This window comes from Lethenteron reissneri, chromosome 22 (genome assembly GCF_015708825.2).
Source record: "Lethenteron reissneri isolate LAM-NWPU_2019-01 chromosome 22, ASM1570882v1, whole genome shotgun sequence".
Classification (NCBI taxonomy): Eukaryota; Metazoa; Chordata; class Hyperoartia; order Petromyzontiformes; family Petromyzontidae; genus Lethenteron; species Lethenteron reissneri.
This window is the reverse complement of record NC_083800.1, coordinates 10,428,655-10,446,787: the sequence shown is the minus strand read 5'-3', so window position 1 is coordinate 10,446,787 and position 18,133 is coordinate 10,428,655. Positions and strand designations below refer to the sequence as shown.

Sequence of the window (18,133 nt, the reverse complement as noted above, 5' to 3'; positions counted from 1 at the left end):
ACTATGCAATACCCTTGTCGTGCCAAGTATCAAGGTGTATTATTTATTCACTTGTGCATTTTGCATTCGAGCTACACGCAAGAAAAGCAGTGCCTCGAAGCGCTGACATTTGTGACGAAAAAAAAGACTACAATTAAAAAAAAAGTTTATTCCGAAGGACAATAAAACGAGCCTTGTACAGCACTATTGTTTAACAGTGATTTTAAATGTGGCCAGCCGTAAAACTGCCACATTTTAGTGTGCCGTAGCTTTGGATTTTATTTTCCCTAGCTCCATCACGTGCACGCACACACGGACATAAACGAAAATGGCCAGGGGTACTTCCAGCCATTTACCAGTGGTGACAGATTGAAGGACCTCAATGCTGATGAATGCTTTTCTGTGGAAACAAACAAAACTCCAAGCAGGAAATTTGGTGACTTTTACTCAATTGTCGTTGTTGCTGCTGCTTGCTGCTGCTGCTGGTAGCAGCATGTTCATTATATCTACATTTTCTTATTATTCTGCTTCTCTTTGTAGTGTGCTGATACAATAAAGTGCTTTTACACACATATATATTCACATTCCCTATTAGAATTACTCTACGAACTTGTTAGGCACATAGGCATCGTGGGTCTTTTCAACCTCTATGCACACAACATGAACGTTCCTGTCTTCATTGAGAGGTAGGTCATCGTGCAACACGCAAGTAACAAGAGGCTTCAAAACACCAGGGTGGCGTGATGTTAAACTACCTCGCCTGATATGCTGGAGGTTGTGGGTTTGATCCTGACCCTGGAGTTTGCATGTTCTCCCTGTGATCGCGTGGATTTTTTTATCCGTGTCCTCAGTTTTTTCCTTCCACATGTATAAACATGCGTTTAGACTATTTTCATTATATGGCTGCTATAAATGTCCACGTGATAAGCCACTTCGTTATTTGTGGCCAGGGCACTTCTGAAAAAGAAGCTAATAGCTCAGTGGCCTCTAGCTGGTAAAATAAACACAGATATATATAGTTTAGTGATTTGCTTACCTTACCTATATTTTGCTCTCGTATCGTGTTTTCGTATTGTTTGATGTTGCCACTTGTTGACCCACTCCTACTGGACATCTGTTTAAAAAGAGCTTTATAGCTCGTCACATTCCTCCATTATACATTCTTATTCTGATATATTTTTCAGCATCTTGTGTTATGACACAAAAAAAATTCTGTTCACGTTTCCTTGTGCCCCTTCTCCTTAACACGTCGTTATTGATAACAGCGATGCAAGTGCATTCACTCGATTTAATGTCTGGCTCGGAGTTGTCAGTGTTACTCACCAACATGCACATTCGATGATCTAACGGTCGAGTTTGGGAACAAGTCTCGCTCTGCGTCACGCGTTTTTGTTCGGACCCTCTAAATAATGTATTTTCAGACTCTACTCATTGTGAAGCTGTGGTTTTATTGCAGCATCCGTATCGCGTGTTCAGGATTGGTATTCCGTTTGAGTGTCACGTAGTTGGGCATATGAAAAGGTAGAAAGAATATGTGGTCCCCGGTGGGCACTGCCATCAGTTCAAGGTTTGAATTGTCTGTGTGCATGCCATTTATTTATTCCAATACAAGTCATGACTGCTTTGCTTTTTGAAGGGAACCAATGCGAATGGGTGAAGTAATGATTCTAATGACAATGTTTCTGCCATTCCACGTGAGGAATGCATCGTACATTTGCGTAATGTGCAAACGGCTTACCATGCGGCTGCTTGCGTTGTGGCCGAAACGTCGTGATAATTTCTATTATGTTTTATTTTTATTATTATTTTCCTTCTACGTGACTTTACCGAAAGAACCAAGAATATAATAACCAACCAATATTTTTTTGTTACAAATAAGATGCATTATTAATTACTGTGTTATTTATAGCCATGCGTGTTACATTAACAGGTTAAATGCCTTTACATTAACAGGTTAAATGTCTCACTAACACAGCCACCGTTGCTCGTTTTCCTTGATGTGGCGGAGGCTCTGCGATCTTACATTGACATGCTAATCTCTCACAATACAAGGGCCACCTCCGTAGCTTCGTTGATGTGGAGGTTGCCTAGCTCTCTCCGATCTTACATTTACATGCAAATTTCATCACTAGCCCCGCCCACTTCGCTTATGACCCTTGGGCTACACCGAACTCAAACCTTTATAACATCCTGCCTTAGCAGATATCTCGCTATTGTTTTCACCTGATGACGATTGCTTGCGTTGCGATCGAAACGTCGTGATATTTTTTTTATTTTTTCTATCTACGTGGCTTTACCGAAAGACCCAAATAACATGAATTCCTGCAGTCACGAAAGCTTTAAGTCAACGTTGCATAGTTGCAGTATCTGTAACATCCACTTCATTGAAGGTGGCTGTTCAGGCAATTCCCTCGATAAACTACTGGGAGGCTGTGGGAATTGAGCCCAAATTCTGGGTTCAGTGTATTGTGTTTTCTCGTTACGCATGCCTTTTGAGTGTCTGATGGAGCGAAGAGTGGGGCTTCAACCTCTGAGCTACAACTAACTGGAACACACAATGGGAAGAAGAATATCTCACAATACCAGCAGAGGAGACAATTACATTTAACTGCATGAAATCATGCATTTGAAATAAACCGGGACATCTCATGTTTGCCCGAGAAGCCTCATTGAATTCCCCGGTCAGCTATCTCTAAAAGAGGACGACCTTGGGAAACCCTAGGAAATGCAGTACAGATGGCAAACTCACGATGAGATCAGCTCACGTGCAGGAGCTAGCAGTGGATAGATGATGGCAAGTGCTATGTTGTCATTGCATTGCTGAGCAACGATGTGCGCTGGCTCCTCCCGGCATCTTCCACGTTGTTTCGGAGGGGAACATTTTGGTTATTTTGCCGATCGTGCAAGTGAAAGTGTAAGGTCACGAGTGCCGTGGCCTTAGAGCTACGACAAACATTAAAATCGAGCACTCGGCAAGTGTCTCGCACCGGGGGGAGGGGGGGGGATCAGCTCTAGGTGCCTCTTTTTCCATTATCCACACACGTCCCTACGGGGTGTGCCATGCATTATGTATGAGCATCGCGAGTTAAAAGTATGGACTGAGAAGGCTTATCGGGGCTGTCCAGCCAACAACAGATCAGCTGCTATTGACTGAGGACCTTTGAACCATTGCTGAGGATAATTATTTATGAATTCATAAACATTTGTTTTTGTCACAACAGGATTTTGTGTTGCTCGTTAGTGGATTATTCAACACGAAACAAACTATTTTTCACTTGTGAATTCTGTTCATTTGTGAACGCTGTTTAGTGGCGACTCCTCCAGTCCATTGGGGTTCCGCAGCAGAAATGGCGTGTGTGTGTGCGTCACGTGACTAAAGACATTATATGCCGGACAAGCTGCTTAACTTCACAATGTCACAAATGTGTGAAATAAATAAGATGGATTTCAATAAACATTATTTTCCTTCTGTTATTACAATGATGAATATTTTACGTTTATTAGCTAAGTTCAAACTGGGTGCACCCCCATATATGTTTGTTAGGATCTTGGGGCCCATGAGTTATTTTGGGCTCATGAGCTTTTGCTTAATTTGCTTATGCCTAGCATCGCCATTGACATTTCATTAACTAACACTCGTACAAAAGCATTTACAACGTACTATTATAGCATCATTATTATTTTTAAAGTGAAAATTTCAAACGTTTCACTGCTCAAATGAGTGTAGAGCATGGGTCGGTGCTCATCTCTGCGGGTTGAGTTTGGAGTGGAAATTTTTACATTCCCACGGTGAAGACCACGCTCTGCCAAAGACAGAAACTGTTGACTTCTGACATTGTCTCAATTCCATGGGGGGATGATGGGCTGAGTCAACCTCTGACTGGGAAATTGACTCTCAATCTGATTGCGAGTCGAGCATCCTGACACAGCGCTGCACAACTGGATTCCAGCTGAACATCCACTATGTGCCAGCGACTCGGCATTACTAATTTATCCCGATGATGTGCATTTTTTTTATTTAATACATTAGCTTCTTGGCACCATTCTGATAGCGCAGAACTATCACGACGGTGCGATGTCTCGCAAACGGCTACAGTCAGCCAGTAGCGAACAATGTTCATAGGTATAATCCCAAATGAGTATTTTAGTAATTTTCGCATATTTATCAAATTTGTACCATGACGCTGGTACACAATGGCCTACTTGGTTTTGAACGACTTTTAACGTCCACCGTGAAGCAGATGGCGCGTGGTATTCTTACGGTTAGCTGACCCAAAGTAATAACGAGGACGGCCTGCCGGATTCGAACCGCGAACCTCTGCATCAAGCTGTGAACGCGCTCCCGCTGGGCCGTGTTTAAAAAGATCCTCACTGGTGGCGAGATCTGACCTCACAACCTTGTGTTTACTGTTATAGCAAATGTGTGTTTAATGTGTTAGCAAAGACCAAACGAGTAAATAAAGTGCTGCGCGTGGATGAAGAGTGGCTTAACCCATGACTTAAAGCTTTCGTGACTGCAAGAATTTGCATGCAAATGTTACATTTACATGCACATTTCTCACTTTAACATCACTAGCCCTGCCCACTTCGTTTATGACCCTTGCGCTGCACCCATTTCAAACCTTTAAAAACATCATGGCTTAGCAGCTTTGCCGTTCTTTTTTCTCCTGACGACGATTGCTTGTGTTGCGATCGAAACGTCGTAGTTTTTTGCTATTTTTGTTATTTTCTTTGAACCTATCTACGTGACTTTACCGAAAGACCCACGAACATGGCTTAATCCAGTTCGTGTTGATGGTGTGGTCTGTCCTGTGGCATAAATACATGATGAGCTCAAGGGGTGGAGCAATTGGTCAGGTGGGGCCCCACTATTCGATTTGCGCATTTTGCGGAAGCCACGCGTTTCTGCTCCAATTTAATGAAAATAAAACGTGGAACGTTAATGAAAGCATTTACGTAAACATGTAAACCGCGTTTTTTAAATTAGTTTTTGTTCTTTTACACTGTTGTTGAAAACACGTTTCATGGTGGTTATTAAGGGGGCCCCAGCTCGTAGCTTTGGCCACGGGGGGAAGGCACCCCCTGCCCCCACGCTCGTTACACTCCTGGGTCAGTGGCTAGCCTCTAAAATGGCAATTTGTATCTGCCCTTGTTCTATAATATATTACATTACAGAGCCCGAGCAACATTTCTATAAAGCCACTCTCCACGTTTTACTCGCCATAAGGTTATCTAATACTCTCGCCATATTCTATTTCAGTGAAATACATTTCACTTTTTAGCAGATAACACATTCGTGGTACCTGGATCTAGAATCCGATTTTTGAGGAGCATTTACTGTATTCGTTTAATTGTATATTCTTGATGTGGCATTCACAGTAAGGGCCATATTACCGTAATTGTAATATGCCGCTTTAACGCTACGCTAAACGAAATTACTGTAATCTCACTGGGCACATCACTATAAGTAATACTGCTCTTAATTACTAATGCGTGACTGTTTAACAAGTGCTTCCAACAAATACTGCAAATTCTCAAAGCACAGAAGCCTTGCAATTTCTGCTGCAATCCGGGTGTGCCGTAGGGATTTTCCCGTAGTTTCTTCTGCCTGGTTTACAAGTCTCATTAAGCAGTTACAAGTGAAAAGAATGCACGACATCCACATACACTGCACTGCATTAGAGAGAGGTGGAAGTTCCCATAGAGGGCACACATCATTTGTTGTTTAATACCACGTCCCATAATATTCTTTGAGTTCCATGTTTTATTATTATGACACATTTGTACCTTTTTCACCAAATGTTATCCCTTGTGTGGTGCTACCAGCATCATATCACGAGATGAAGAAGCCAATCAAAACTCTCTGAGAACAGTTTATCACTGTCAGAGAATGATCTGGGGAACTTTTGTACATCTGAAATCTCACACAATTACCTCTTGTCCACACGAGAGAGAACACACAAGGGGATGTCGCCTGCATATACTGTAGCCGTCTCCCCACAGACAAATAAAACTATCTTATTCATCATAACGGCACTCGTGATTATATTGTCTTACCCACATTAGCACCTTCCTCTCTGCCTTGCTATAAAAAAAAATAGTTCCTCGTCTGATGGTCAAACCTGTACGTTTAATTCCCAGAGGTAGCATTCAGCGAAATAAGTGTGGAACCAAATTCAGTATTTTTTTGTGAGGTCATTGGTGACTGGACTGACACCAACAACTCTCTACACTTGAAAACCCAGTTTAATAATGGGCCGTGTGCCCAGATTTCACCAGCTCAGTGCTGTGACCTCTGAGTCACCCGGCCATCTCACTTCACTGTTTATTTTATCAGAGTAGCCTTAGGCACACTCAATAAATCCCACAATTCATAATCGCCAACGTAGCACCAGCCTGTGGCGAAGCCTTGTCACGACTGCTTATTATGGGTGGTTTACGCTTGAGGTTATGTTTAAATGTTAATTGGGTCAACCTACATCTTTTTATGATCGTATAATGCACAGACTGCACACACACACACCCCATCTAAGAATTTAAATGTTTGAATTGACTCGAGTGGATGGCTTGTCAAACGCCCTCATTGCTGACCAAGCAATATGGCTCAGTCAGCTGGGATAAGAAAGGTAGCTGGGCTGTCATTGACCCTGGGAGGCGATGATGAAGCAAATTTTGCTTAAACGGTGCACGCTTGGCTTAGACGCCTCAGACGATGGCGTTTGTTTTGCGCTTGGTAGCGTTACATGACACGGTGTGAACGTCGTCTTCGTTCCCGAGTTTATTTTGACCATGCTCTCAATTCAATATTAAACCTTCAACCGTGCTGTCTGTTGCCAGCTGCTTGGCATGTTCGGCATTTGTGGCCTGTGGTCATCGAAGGAAATACAAAAAAAATATATAAAATATATATAATCTCGTGCTCGATTCAAACACTGCCAAACTTTACTTTGTGATGCAACACAACGCTGCACAATTATTTCATCTTTGTTTCAACGTGCTGAAAAAGCTTAAGACAATTAAAACTGAACAAAACCCATGCCGCAAGTTTATTGTTCTGTAAAATCCTGGAAATATAAAAAAACTGAGCAAAACAAGTGTGGCCATCTGATTTATAGCTCGTAGATTGATGTGGGTCCTTAAGCATACACTAAGTGCTTAATAATATGGATAGCAGCTAATTAACACTTGTAACATTGTTTTATTACTTAGTTTTGTAAGTGTGCGTGTGGTTCACTCCGACGTTTTGGATTTTTTTTCTGACTTCCTGGACCTCATCCTGATTATTTTTTACGTAGTTTGATATTAAACGTCCGCCATATCTAATTGCTGTATTGGGTCGTGAGATTTGTCCTACGGCTTATCGGTGGTGAGCTCAAACACTAACAAATGGCGCGATGTCACACCCTTGTACAAGTGAACATTGAATTTGTTTGGCTGTGTTGGGTGGTGACAGGTCTTAACGGCACACATTTGGTCATATCATTAATTTCGTGGCCTAACCAAATATATATTACTAGCTGTACTACCCGGCTTCGCCCGGGACTTGGATCCACCACGCCCGGCCGCCTTTGTCTCCCAAGTGCCGATGTTAATACGCCACACCAGTTACTCGTTTGAGGCTGAGTCGACCTAGGGGAGGTTCAAATAATCGTCACCGGTGGTGGCCGTGAGCGGGAATCGAACTCGGTTCGCCGGGTTGGTAGCGCAGCGTAGCGTTAAGCACTACACCCACCGCTCCTCACACACCACACACGCACAGACACACACACAGACACACGCAGACACACACAGACAGACACAGACAGACACACACACACACAGACACACAGACAGCACGCTAAGCACTACACTACCGCTCCCCACACACCACACACGCACACACACAGACACACACACAGACACACACACAGACAGCACGCTAAGCACTACACTACCGTTCCCCCTACACAACACACGCGCGCGCGTCCATAGGTACACATACACGCGCTTGCTGCAGACACACACGACTTTCAGGGTGCGTAAGGCAGTAAACGACTGAAATAATAAAGCGGCAATGCTGTGCGAGGAACGCCTTAGACCAGCAACACATTTGTGTAATGCGAGCGTAAACACACAAACACATACAAACACATACACACACATACATACACACACATACACACAAACACATACACACAGACATACACATACACACAAACACACACATACATGCACACAAACACATACACAATACACACACATACATGCAGACACAGACAGACACATAACACACATACATACACACACATACACACACATACATAGACACACACATACATACACACACACATACATACACACAAACACATGCACACACGTACATACACACATACATAGAGACACGCAGACATACACATAAAGACATACAAAAAAACCCACATACATACACACACATACACACAAACACATACATACACATACATACACACATACATAGAGACACACAGACATACACATAAACACAAACACACATACACATGACCCGGCTTCGCCCGGGACTTGGATCCACGATGCCCCGCCGCCTTTGTCTCCCCAGTGACGATGTTCACACACGACAGCAGTTACGCTTTTGAGGCTGAGTGGACCTAGGGGAGGGCCAGGTCCGTTTCAAATAATCGTCAGCGGTGGTGGGCGTGAGTTGGAATCGAACTGGGGTCGCTCAAGCAGCTTAATGACTGTTTGTACAAAGAACATATAAAGAATCGATTATAATAACCAGGCAAGAGTCCACATTATAGACTGCCAGTACACGCACTCAGCTTCATAAGCAGGCTAGAGTGTACATGATAGAGTGGCAGTACGCTCACCGAGCTTAATAAGCAGGCTACAGTGTACATGATAGACTGGCAGTACGCTCACCCAGCTTAATGAGTATTTGTACAGTGAACATTAAAGTAATCGATTGTTGGCGCGTTGGGTTTAAAAGTAATATTAATAGCACACATTGTGGTGGGGGTGTAGTGAAGAGTAGGAAAAACTTTGATGAATTTACCTCAGAGTGGCGTGGTGGGTGTCGAGGCCTAGTAGCGTGCAAAGCCTGCTGGCCTCGCCTAAAATTGTCGGCTTGGAAGAGGCAGGGTACGGGTGGCGTTCCTTCCCCCCCCCCCCCAGCGCTCCAACAATACTGTGTAATGGCTATTATTTAATTAAATACGGAGCTTATGAAAGTGGCGAAGGCGTGGCTAGCCGTTGGCAGGGGCAACCGCCGTCCAATGAAACTGCAGCCCTTGGCGAAGGCGTGGCTAGCCGTTGCCAGGTCCAATGAAAGCGGCGAAGGCGTGGCTAGCCGTTGCCAGGGGCAACCGCCGTCCAATGAAAGTGCGTATGGGCCAAAGTCCACACACACACACAGACAGACATGAACGATTTTATATATATAGATGAACCACAATATTTGCTCTGAAACTCTATGTGTAAAAATTAAAGTATTCACGTGTTCCTGCAAAGCGAGCATTTGTGTAATACAAAAGTATGCGTGTACCCTACTCTACGACACACGCACTCTTTATATAACGATGTGCTTGCACCAATGCGTGAGCAATTTATAGGTCCAGCATGTGGATAGCAGTCCATGGTTCACTCTATGCAGACTTTCAGTACTAGTGTAATAGTGTTCCAGGAGACTTTGACACCGGGGTTGGAGGCACACGTATTTATTCCGTGTCGGTACAGTACAGCACTGACATACAACACTGGAGGGGGTATCGGCCCCCTCACCCGTCTAACTGGGGATACACTTCTAGCTACGCCTAGCCTACCCCTGGGTCCTCCACTAATGGGCTAGAGGAGGCTAGCTAGCCCGACACTGGTAAGTCGGGCTCACGGTACCCGGAGTCCCAGACCAGCTCTGACAAGAGCACCGGCTCTGGCTCTCGGGACCACGCCGCTGGCTCGATCCTGTGCGGCCCTGATAAGGGCGGCGATCCGGGGGAGTCCAGGGCTCTATCTATGATGATCTTCCGTCTTCACTGGTTTAGCTTAACATTTCTCCCTGAGCCCTCCGGCTCATCCCCTTTTATACCAAACTCCCCGCTCCGAGTCAGCCCCCCAGGCTGCCCGATGCGGACGTCGCTGGGAGCACCTGCCCGTGCACCGACATAGCTACGCCCACTGTGTTTCTTTCCCATCTGATCCCATTGTACAACAGCCCCTCCGTAACACCCCTACACCAGCAGCGACCAAGGATGGATTCTTATGCATTCAAAGGCATCCTCTAGGTCTGCTCAGCTCTAAATTCCTACTTGGTATTCACAAGACAAACGTGGTTGCTCGAGGTGCTGAGCCACTCTGGCATGATGTCCGCTGCAGCCTCCGAAAAGCATCTTCGCGAACACTTACCTCGGCGGTTTGCTCAAGCAGAGGGATCTTCGTTTAGGACGATGTCTATGCATGTTACTATGCGCTGTGGGTCATCAATGATTAGGTCGGATAGATGAAAGAATTCCATATCAAGACACATAAAAGCCTACCCCTTTTCACAGGCATGCACTCATGCTAAGGACACCCTTGCCGGAGGTGTAACATCACATTGACCCAGTGCACGTGGCTTGGCTGAGCTGTCACACAACTATGTGATGTGTGGACATCTGTGAAAAGAGCTTATTAGCTCATCGGATTCCTCCAGTATAAATACACATTCTGGCTCTCAAATGTCCCGAACACTCACCACCCCCTTCACCTCCTACCAGATCCTGCACTTATGTCCATGACTGCAGCACACAGAACACCAAACAATGTCGGCATATCTCTGCAAGGATCTGACAAATGCAGGCTTACGGCTGATCCACCCTGCACCAGAGAATCATTTCCGCATTGTGAGAATTGACACCGTTATACTTATTTCCGACAGACTCTATACCGTACCCATGACACTCGAGTAAATTGGTGTTCTTTAACATTTTTTGTTTATCCCGTGAAATATTACGTTGTGCCCGAAATTGCTTGAGAATTCAAAACCTCTCGGGGTGGTCCCGTGGCTCAGAGGTCAGAGCACTGATCTGCTGCCGCTGCCGCTGCTGCTGCTGACATCATGGGTTGCGTGAGGATTTACACCTTTTCGACAGACTTAACCCAGACATATTTCTCAGGTCTTTTAATACTGTGAAGTATTCTGTACCGTAATAAAGGTCAAAACAATACCACCAAACCAGGACAGGCGACAACCTGAGTTCAATTCCTGACCATGATTCAGGTCAGTGGGAAGTGATTGGGTGCCATCGTGGCGAGATGTTAACTACCTCACCAGGTATACAGGAGGTTGTGGGTTCGATCCTGACCTTGATGCCTGCTGTATATTTGGAGTCTGCATGTCTCTGCCCGTGGTCGCGTGGAGTTTTCTCCAGGTCCTCCGGTTTTTCGCTCCACATTTAGATTCATGCTTTGAGAGTATTTGGCTGCTATAAATTTCTACACGATGAGCCACTTCGGCGAGCTATCATTTGTGGGCAGGTCGCTTCTGAAAAAGAGCTGTATAGCTCAGCGGGCCTTACTTGCTAAAATAAAAAATAGTTTAGTCCGTTGAAATACCTGAACCAATCATGGCCCTCCTTCATGAGCCTGCACCGACCAGCATGAAAAATGATCGTAAAAATTCCTTGGCCAACACAGCATGCGGAGGCCTTCATCTAGCAGTGGATTTAGCAACGCTGTACGTTATTATTGAGATAGATGGCCTCCATTGTTGATTTCGTTCCTGGACAGACTTCTGACGTGGAACAATACAGCTGGTGAGATAGTTGAGAGATATTGTGGGTAACACATGGAGAGGAAGCAAGAGTCAACCACAGGCACAAATGTTGAGTTATATTGGGGCTCTCTTAAGATCGAAATAAATTGAAAAACACATGGGATATTTCAATATTTTTTGCATTTGAGTATCCGTGACTCGATAGCACAATTGATATTCCTGCTTTAAAGCTCGTTTAAAATGTTGCCCAAAAGCAAAGCACTTTGAATGCACCGGATCTCGTCAGGTCGCTGACGCTAAACAGATATGCAGTGGGGCTTTCTTGGATACTCCAGTTTCCTCCCGCATCGCCATCAGTCATCAATGGAATTGGCAAAACATCCCCCACCGCTAGAATCCTCCTAAGAAAAGAAGAGTCTTGACATTTAATGAGGCTCTTCTGACACAAATAAATGGCATTATTCATAGTAAAAAAAGTACAGCTTTGATTTAGTCTTAACATGATTACATCTCAGTGTGAAAGAGTACTGTGCTGTCAAAAACACTGCACTGGAGATTGGATTTATACAAAGCCCAATGCACTTCCATTAAATATGGGGAGAAAATTTTAAAATTAGGTCTCATGGACCAAAATATGTATTTAAACTTTAACAATTTGGGTAGGCATGCAATCTGTACATATGTAATGTTTTTGTATGGAGACGGAGTCGTCGTAGAGGCAACACGGTTTATTTATAATATAACAAGGTACACTTAATCCCTATCACAAAGGGGTAGTGTCCCCTTTCACCCACAACCTGGGGAGGTACAGCCTCCGGGCTATCGTACCTAGTCACTCTGACTTCTCTAGCCCTCCGGCTGGCTAGACCTAGGGGAGGCTGACCCACCGCTGGTCCGGTGGGTCCCTGACCACTGGCCCGTCCGGACCTGGCCCTCAGAAGGACATCAGGCCGAGGAAACCTCAGGGTCCTAACCTCCGGCCACTAGCACCGCACTGAGCCCCGGCCCTTACAACTGCCCAGCGCTCTCAAGAACCCGCTTTATATACCGTTTCCCACTGAGGGGCGGGGCTCTGTGGGATCGCACGCATCCCCCAGTCCCCTCCCCTCAGAGGGGTCCTGGCCACCGTTGGCCCAACTGGTCCGGACCGGTTTCTACCGCTCCCTACCGAGGGGCGGGAGGTTCTGTGGGATCGCAGACACTGCCCACAGCCCCCTCCCCCCGGCGGGTCCTGGCCAGGAGTACCTCCCCATACCGGTAAGTATTCTGGTTCTGGTGAGCATGTGTGTCAACATGACCACCACACATACGTATGTTGAATCTCTTTCGCACATTACGTAGCCAACCATGCTAATCGGAGGTGAATACCTCTTCCTTTGATAATTGTTTTTTTACCCTTTTATCTGGCAACAAAACTGACACCTTTTTTACAAGGCGTCATGTTTGCATTGATCACAATACCTGCGGTCGGAATGCAAACAAAAAACACAACTCTGATAATGTATGCACTGTCCTTGAAATTGATTGGTACACACATGAGACAGCTTTCCTTAGAGCCTAGTCTCACATGGTGTCAGTTTTGTTGCCAGATAAAAGGGTAAAAAAACAATTATTATATTTTGCTGCTGGCAAAAGAGGTTCCAGTGGTGTAAACCTCTTCCTTTGTTCAACCCAGCCGTGCCAGGGTTCTCCAGATTTGGCTCTGGCTCGGCTCGGCAAATCGCCAATGAAAAAATTAACCCGTAAAAACTAAGTTTTTCACTATAAATCCTTTATATGCGTAGCGGCTAGAGTCCTCTCGTCCTCTGGCTTGAGATGGCTGCCACCTATGGGTCAGATGATTGCCTTCCATCATTAAGCAATTGGTAATTAAATATGTTTTTTCCTAAAAAGTGTAAAATTTTGGAAAAAAATTTTCACGAAAATAAATTGTCACGCACAACGAGTCTGTGTGCAAAATGTCAGCTCGATTGGGTCACGGGAAGTGGGTTAAAAAACGACCGAAAGATTTGCATGGTCGTAAGCGCGCAAGCAAGCAAGCAAGTGAACTTAATATAAAGGATTTAAAAATAAACCACCCTCACCGCGAGAGCCCGGCGCTAGCACAGCTCAGCTATGCCTGTGGAAAAGGGTGAGAAGTGGACTTTCAAGATTGTCAGACAAATAGATTAACTGTACATATCGAACAAAGACGGTCGCTGCATCGTGCGCTTTCAGATGCGCTTCTGTGGCCGTCTGGAACGCTCTTCCTTCCGATATTAGGAAGCCACTGGAGCAATGCACTTTAAAATGATCTAAGTTGAAAACTAATTCTTTAGAACTGCTCTTTATGTTTAGTTGGTTGTCCTTCCCCCGCACCTCCGATTAGCACGGTTGGCTACGTACTGTGTGAAAGAAGTTCAACAAACATATATACAAACTTTCCAGGTTATTAAACAATGGTAGTGAAGCATTTTGTAATTTTATAAATGTGTTTCCTTTTTTATTTTAAAAGACAAAAAAATCTTCAATAGCCAAACCAAAACATTGCACTATAAGTACTTGTTATGAATTTAATTCTGATGTGTTAGGTTGTAACCATTACAACATGCACGTGCTTTTTACAAATATTACATAACTTTCTTTCTAATTGTTGTATATACATATAAAAAAACCACAGTACTGCCATAATGAACCCTGCCTTACAAAATTTAAATATATGTCGTCTAATATTGCAGAAAATGCCCTCATTTAGGGCAGAGATAAAGAACAACCAGACCATTCTACTTATACCCAGTAAACATGCTACGTTGGGCCAATGTTGACACGTGGCTGCAAACGTTGGACCAAACGTTGGCCCAATGGTCCATGCTTACTGCGTAGTTGTAGAATTGAGCCGTGACAAAGTGGTTATCACACATTGCTATTGTAGTGGGTTCGAATTAGGTGCACACACACGCAGCTTGGAGGCAACACTATTTATTAACGGTCAGTAACATAACGCTGTACATGAGGTGGTGACCACCTTCCTCAACTCACTAACACTCTGGAACGCGACACAGACTGGACCAGGCAGGCAACGGCCTGCCTGGCCCAGGACGACGACTCGGGACTTGACGACCGATGATGTCTTCACTTTGGAGTACAGTACAACAGCCTCGCTCTGCGTTCACACCACGCTTATATCCGCTTTGGCGTGGCCGGCTCCGCCCAGGCGTGGCTGGCTCTCTCCAGGCCACGCCTCCCTTCCCAGGCCACGCCTCCCTTCCCCCACCTCTGGGAAGGTCCGGATCCCTCCACCACGTGACCCCCCAGGCACCCCCTTGGGGCCCCCAGCCCTCGTACGGGCCGACACAGTAGTGACTGTTCTATGTCACTACACTATGAACCCAGCCAGCTGATTTCGACTCCTCTCCCCATGGCACACATGAACTGCTGAGTGATATCTGAAATCGTCCTGGTCTTCCCACTTCACCAATACACAACACGAAGCCTTCATTCAGCGGTTCATTTATAAAAGTGCTGAAAATCATTATGGTGATAAAAGTATCACGGTTGTAGAATTGTGTAATGTGGTCCCTTGCTGAGGAAACAGTACCGCTCAAGTACGAGTACTTAGCTGTGTTTTCAAGGATAAGAAGACTTCATTGCCATTGGCTATCAAAATTTGTTTTAGATTGCTTACAAACGATTAGTAAACTTCATTGCTATTGGCTACACAGTAATCAGATGAACAATGCGCTTGCACTGGACAGATATGAGGCGATTTGGCACGTGTTGTATGGTGAATGCATAGTTGGAGACATTCATAAACTGAAACTTGATCTGCCTTTCCTCATTAAACCAATAACAATTGTCTATTTGTATAAAAAAAAAACTCAATCAGTTTTGGGCATGGCAGCTGTTTTGTGATTGTTTTGTTGTTGCATATACCAATGGGGCTTTAAAGATACCAAAGTGACTACACACAGACAAACTGACACACTTGGGTAAATCTCTTAGTCCTTATTTAAAAAAAAACTAACTTGAATATGGAACGGACGTTGTAACTGTCATTAATTCAATTATATAATTGCACGACATTAATTAAATGATCGAATGATAAAAGGCATCCATTATAGAAAGATAAACGTCATATAGTGATGGTTTGCCGAGTTGCTGAGTTAATATGATGACTATTTACAGAGAACCATTACTTTCAACCGATTCCTCAAAAGAATACGGTTACCCAGTTTAATAACGACCGGGAATAGGTAATGTGTTCTATTATGATATGCCCAATTAAACCAAACACCTTAATTAGATCCTAATTAACTATACATTTTTTACCTATAATATTTAAATTATTTACATTGTCAGCTTATTCAAAGTGATATGGTAAGTAACACTGCGTTAAACACATAACCAGTAGCACAACATATCCAATCATTTTCAAGGACAATGCATATACTATCAGAGTATGTTTTTGTTTGCATTCTGACCACAAGCATTGTGGTTAATGCAGACATGATTCCTTGTAATAGGTTTCAATTTGGTGTTTTACCATCTTAACACCTGTTTTGTTGCCAGAAAAAAGGGGAAAACCCTCTTATCATACTTGGTTGTGTTGATCTCCATGGCTCCAAATTAACCGACAGGTTTATGTTTGTGGGCCCTAAGCATAGCATAACTCGAGTCTTGAAGCCGACTAATGAGTTTTTTTTACACATGTTTAAAGTAAGTTTTCAAGTACAGTAGAGAAATTATCATTTGTGCTGCATAACAAGTAGTTATGGACTTTTTTGTGACTTGTATGTCAGAGTGCAATACAATGCAACATCGACAAAAACACAGGAAATAGAAAATAATTACCAGTATGATTATAATAATTTACCTTCCCAGGTCATTACAAATAACTATTTTAAGTTATGAAATGCAATTTTGTTGAAGGAATTTAAATTGGGATATCTTTGGCTTGGAATAAGAACAAAAACACGATAAACTATTTGATGTTACTTTCAGAAAAAGTTCAAGTGCTTCAACAAAAATTGGGTGGTTCTCATTAAGCTAGCAGTCTGTCTACAGGACAACCACATCTCAAAATGTGATACTCATTTATCAAGGGCAGATGGATGATGGGTTGAGTCATCTGCATTTATAGAGGTTACTGTACAAAAGGTCTGAGCTGCTGATAAAATGAACAGTTGTGGTTAATGTGGTTTCCGAAGTCTTGTTGAAATTAGAAAACTGCATGCATGCCAGTCAGGATATAAGCATTACCATATTCATTTTGAACCTAACCAAAGCATAAAATATTCCGTATAATTAAGATTTTATTTTCTTAACTTTTCATAATAAATCTCCCCAAAGCTGTTACATTTAAATAATCCATTCTTTTGCTTATTGCTCAACTAAGCATACTGATGCTTTGTATTAATCCAGAAGAGCATTTTATTTCACACTGAAATTTGCAGTGAAAAGCCTTATGGTGACTTGATGCAAAATTATAATTAGAATGTCTGCTTCATTGTACGCAATGGTTATGTTGCAATTATAATTATTTTCAATTCACAGTCAACTTGTTCAGAGGACCACAGTGTTGAAAAAAAGGGCAACTGCAGTCATCACTGGCCTAAGAATAAAACGCTTGAAGATCCGTTTCAGCTTTTGGGAAAAGACAGTTCCTTAATATAGCCACAGTGAGATGGATCTTATTAGCAAGCACCTATTAAGGTCAGGTGTAAGTGTAAGCAGAACCATGAGTGGCTTGCCTTTGTATCCACATCACTGATGTCGACACACTGTACCAGGTAGTCAGGGACCCATTTCAGGCTGAGTTAACCTAGGAGAGGCCTACACCAGCTTCAGGTGGCAACTGCCACTGGTGATAATAGTTATGCTACTCATTGTTGGAGCTGGACAGTCAGGATCACAGCCACATTATGCCAACCACAATAATAACAAGCGCCATTCGCCATGAAGTGGTGGTGACATCACCACTGCGCTTTTGCCAGGCTATGTGCACTTTAAGGCGAAACACAATGCCATCAAAGTCACATACACATTCGAGCCGCAGATACAACCAAATACATACCGCTAAAACACAAAGTTCACGCAGCATACAAGCTCACAAAGCTGCGGAATACATAATGAACGCAACATCTACAATCTGAGCGACATCAAATTTGCAAATGTTTTGTGTTTACGTTTATTGTTAACCCACTGAGTGCATCAATGCACTCAATGCATTGTTGATGTGCAGCGCAGGGTGCAGCGCTCGCTGTGTGGGAAAGCTGGATGGGGAATCCACGTGTGTGGTGGCGACCTCTTCACCGGCGTTTGGTTATGACCCCTCTAAAAGTCTGCTGGCAGGCAGGGTTACACAGCACTCCAACGATATGCATTGTTTACATTACGTAAATGTCGACATAATGACAGTTCACTATTCAACTATTCGCGTTTTCGACCAGC

At 43.8% G+C, this 18,133-nt stretch overlaps 1 protein-coding gene across 1 annotated transcript in view; it reads left to right on the top strand.

The window, feature by feature from the left end:
* Positions 1-459: 459 nt before the first annotated feature.
* The window catches only part of LOC133345619 (heparan sulfate glucosamine 3-O-sulfotransferase 1-like), a 293,665-nt gene continuing 275,991 nt past the window's right edge, over positions 460-18,133 (top strand). Inside the window, exon 1 of the mRNA XM_061556544.1 lies at positions 460-665. Coding sequence (XP_061412528.1) covers positions 640-665 — 26 coding nt within the window. The 5' untranslated portion in view covers positions 460-639. The remainder of the gene's footprint in view (positions 666-18,133) is intronic.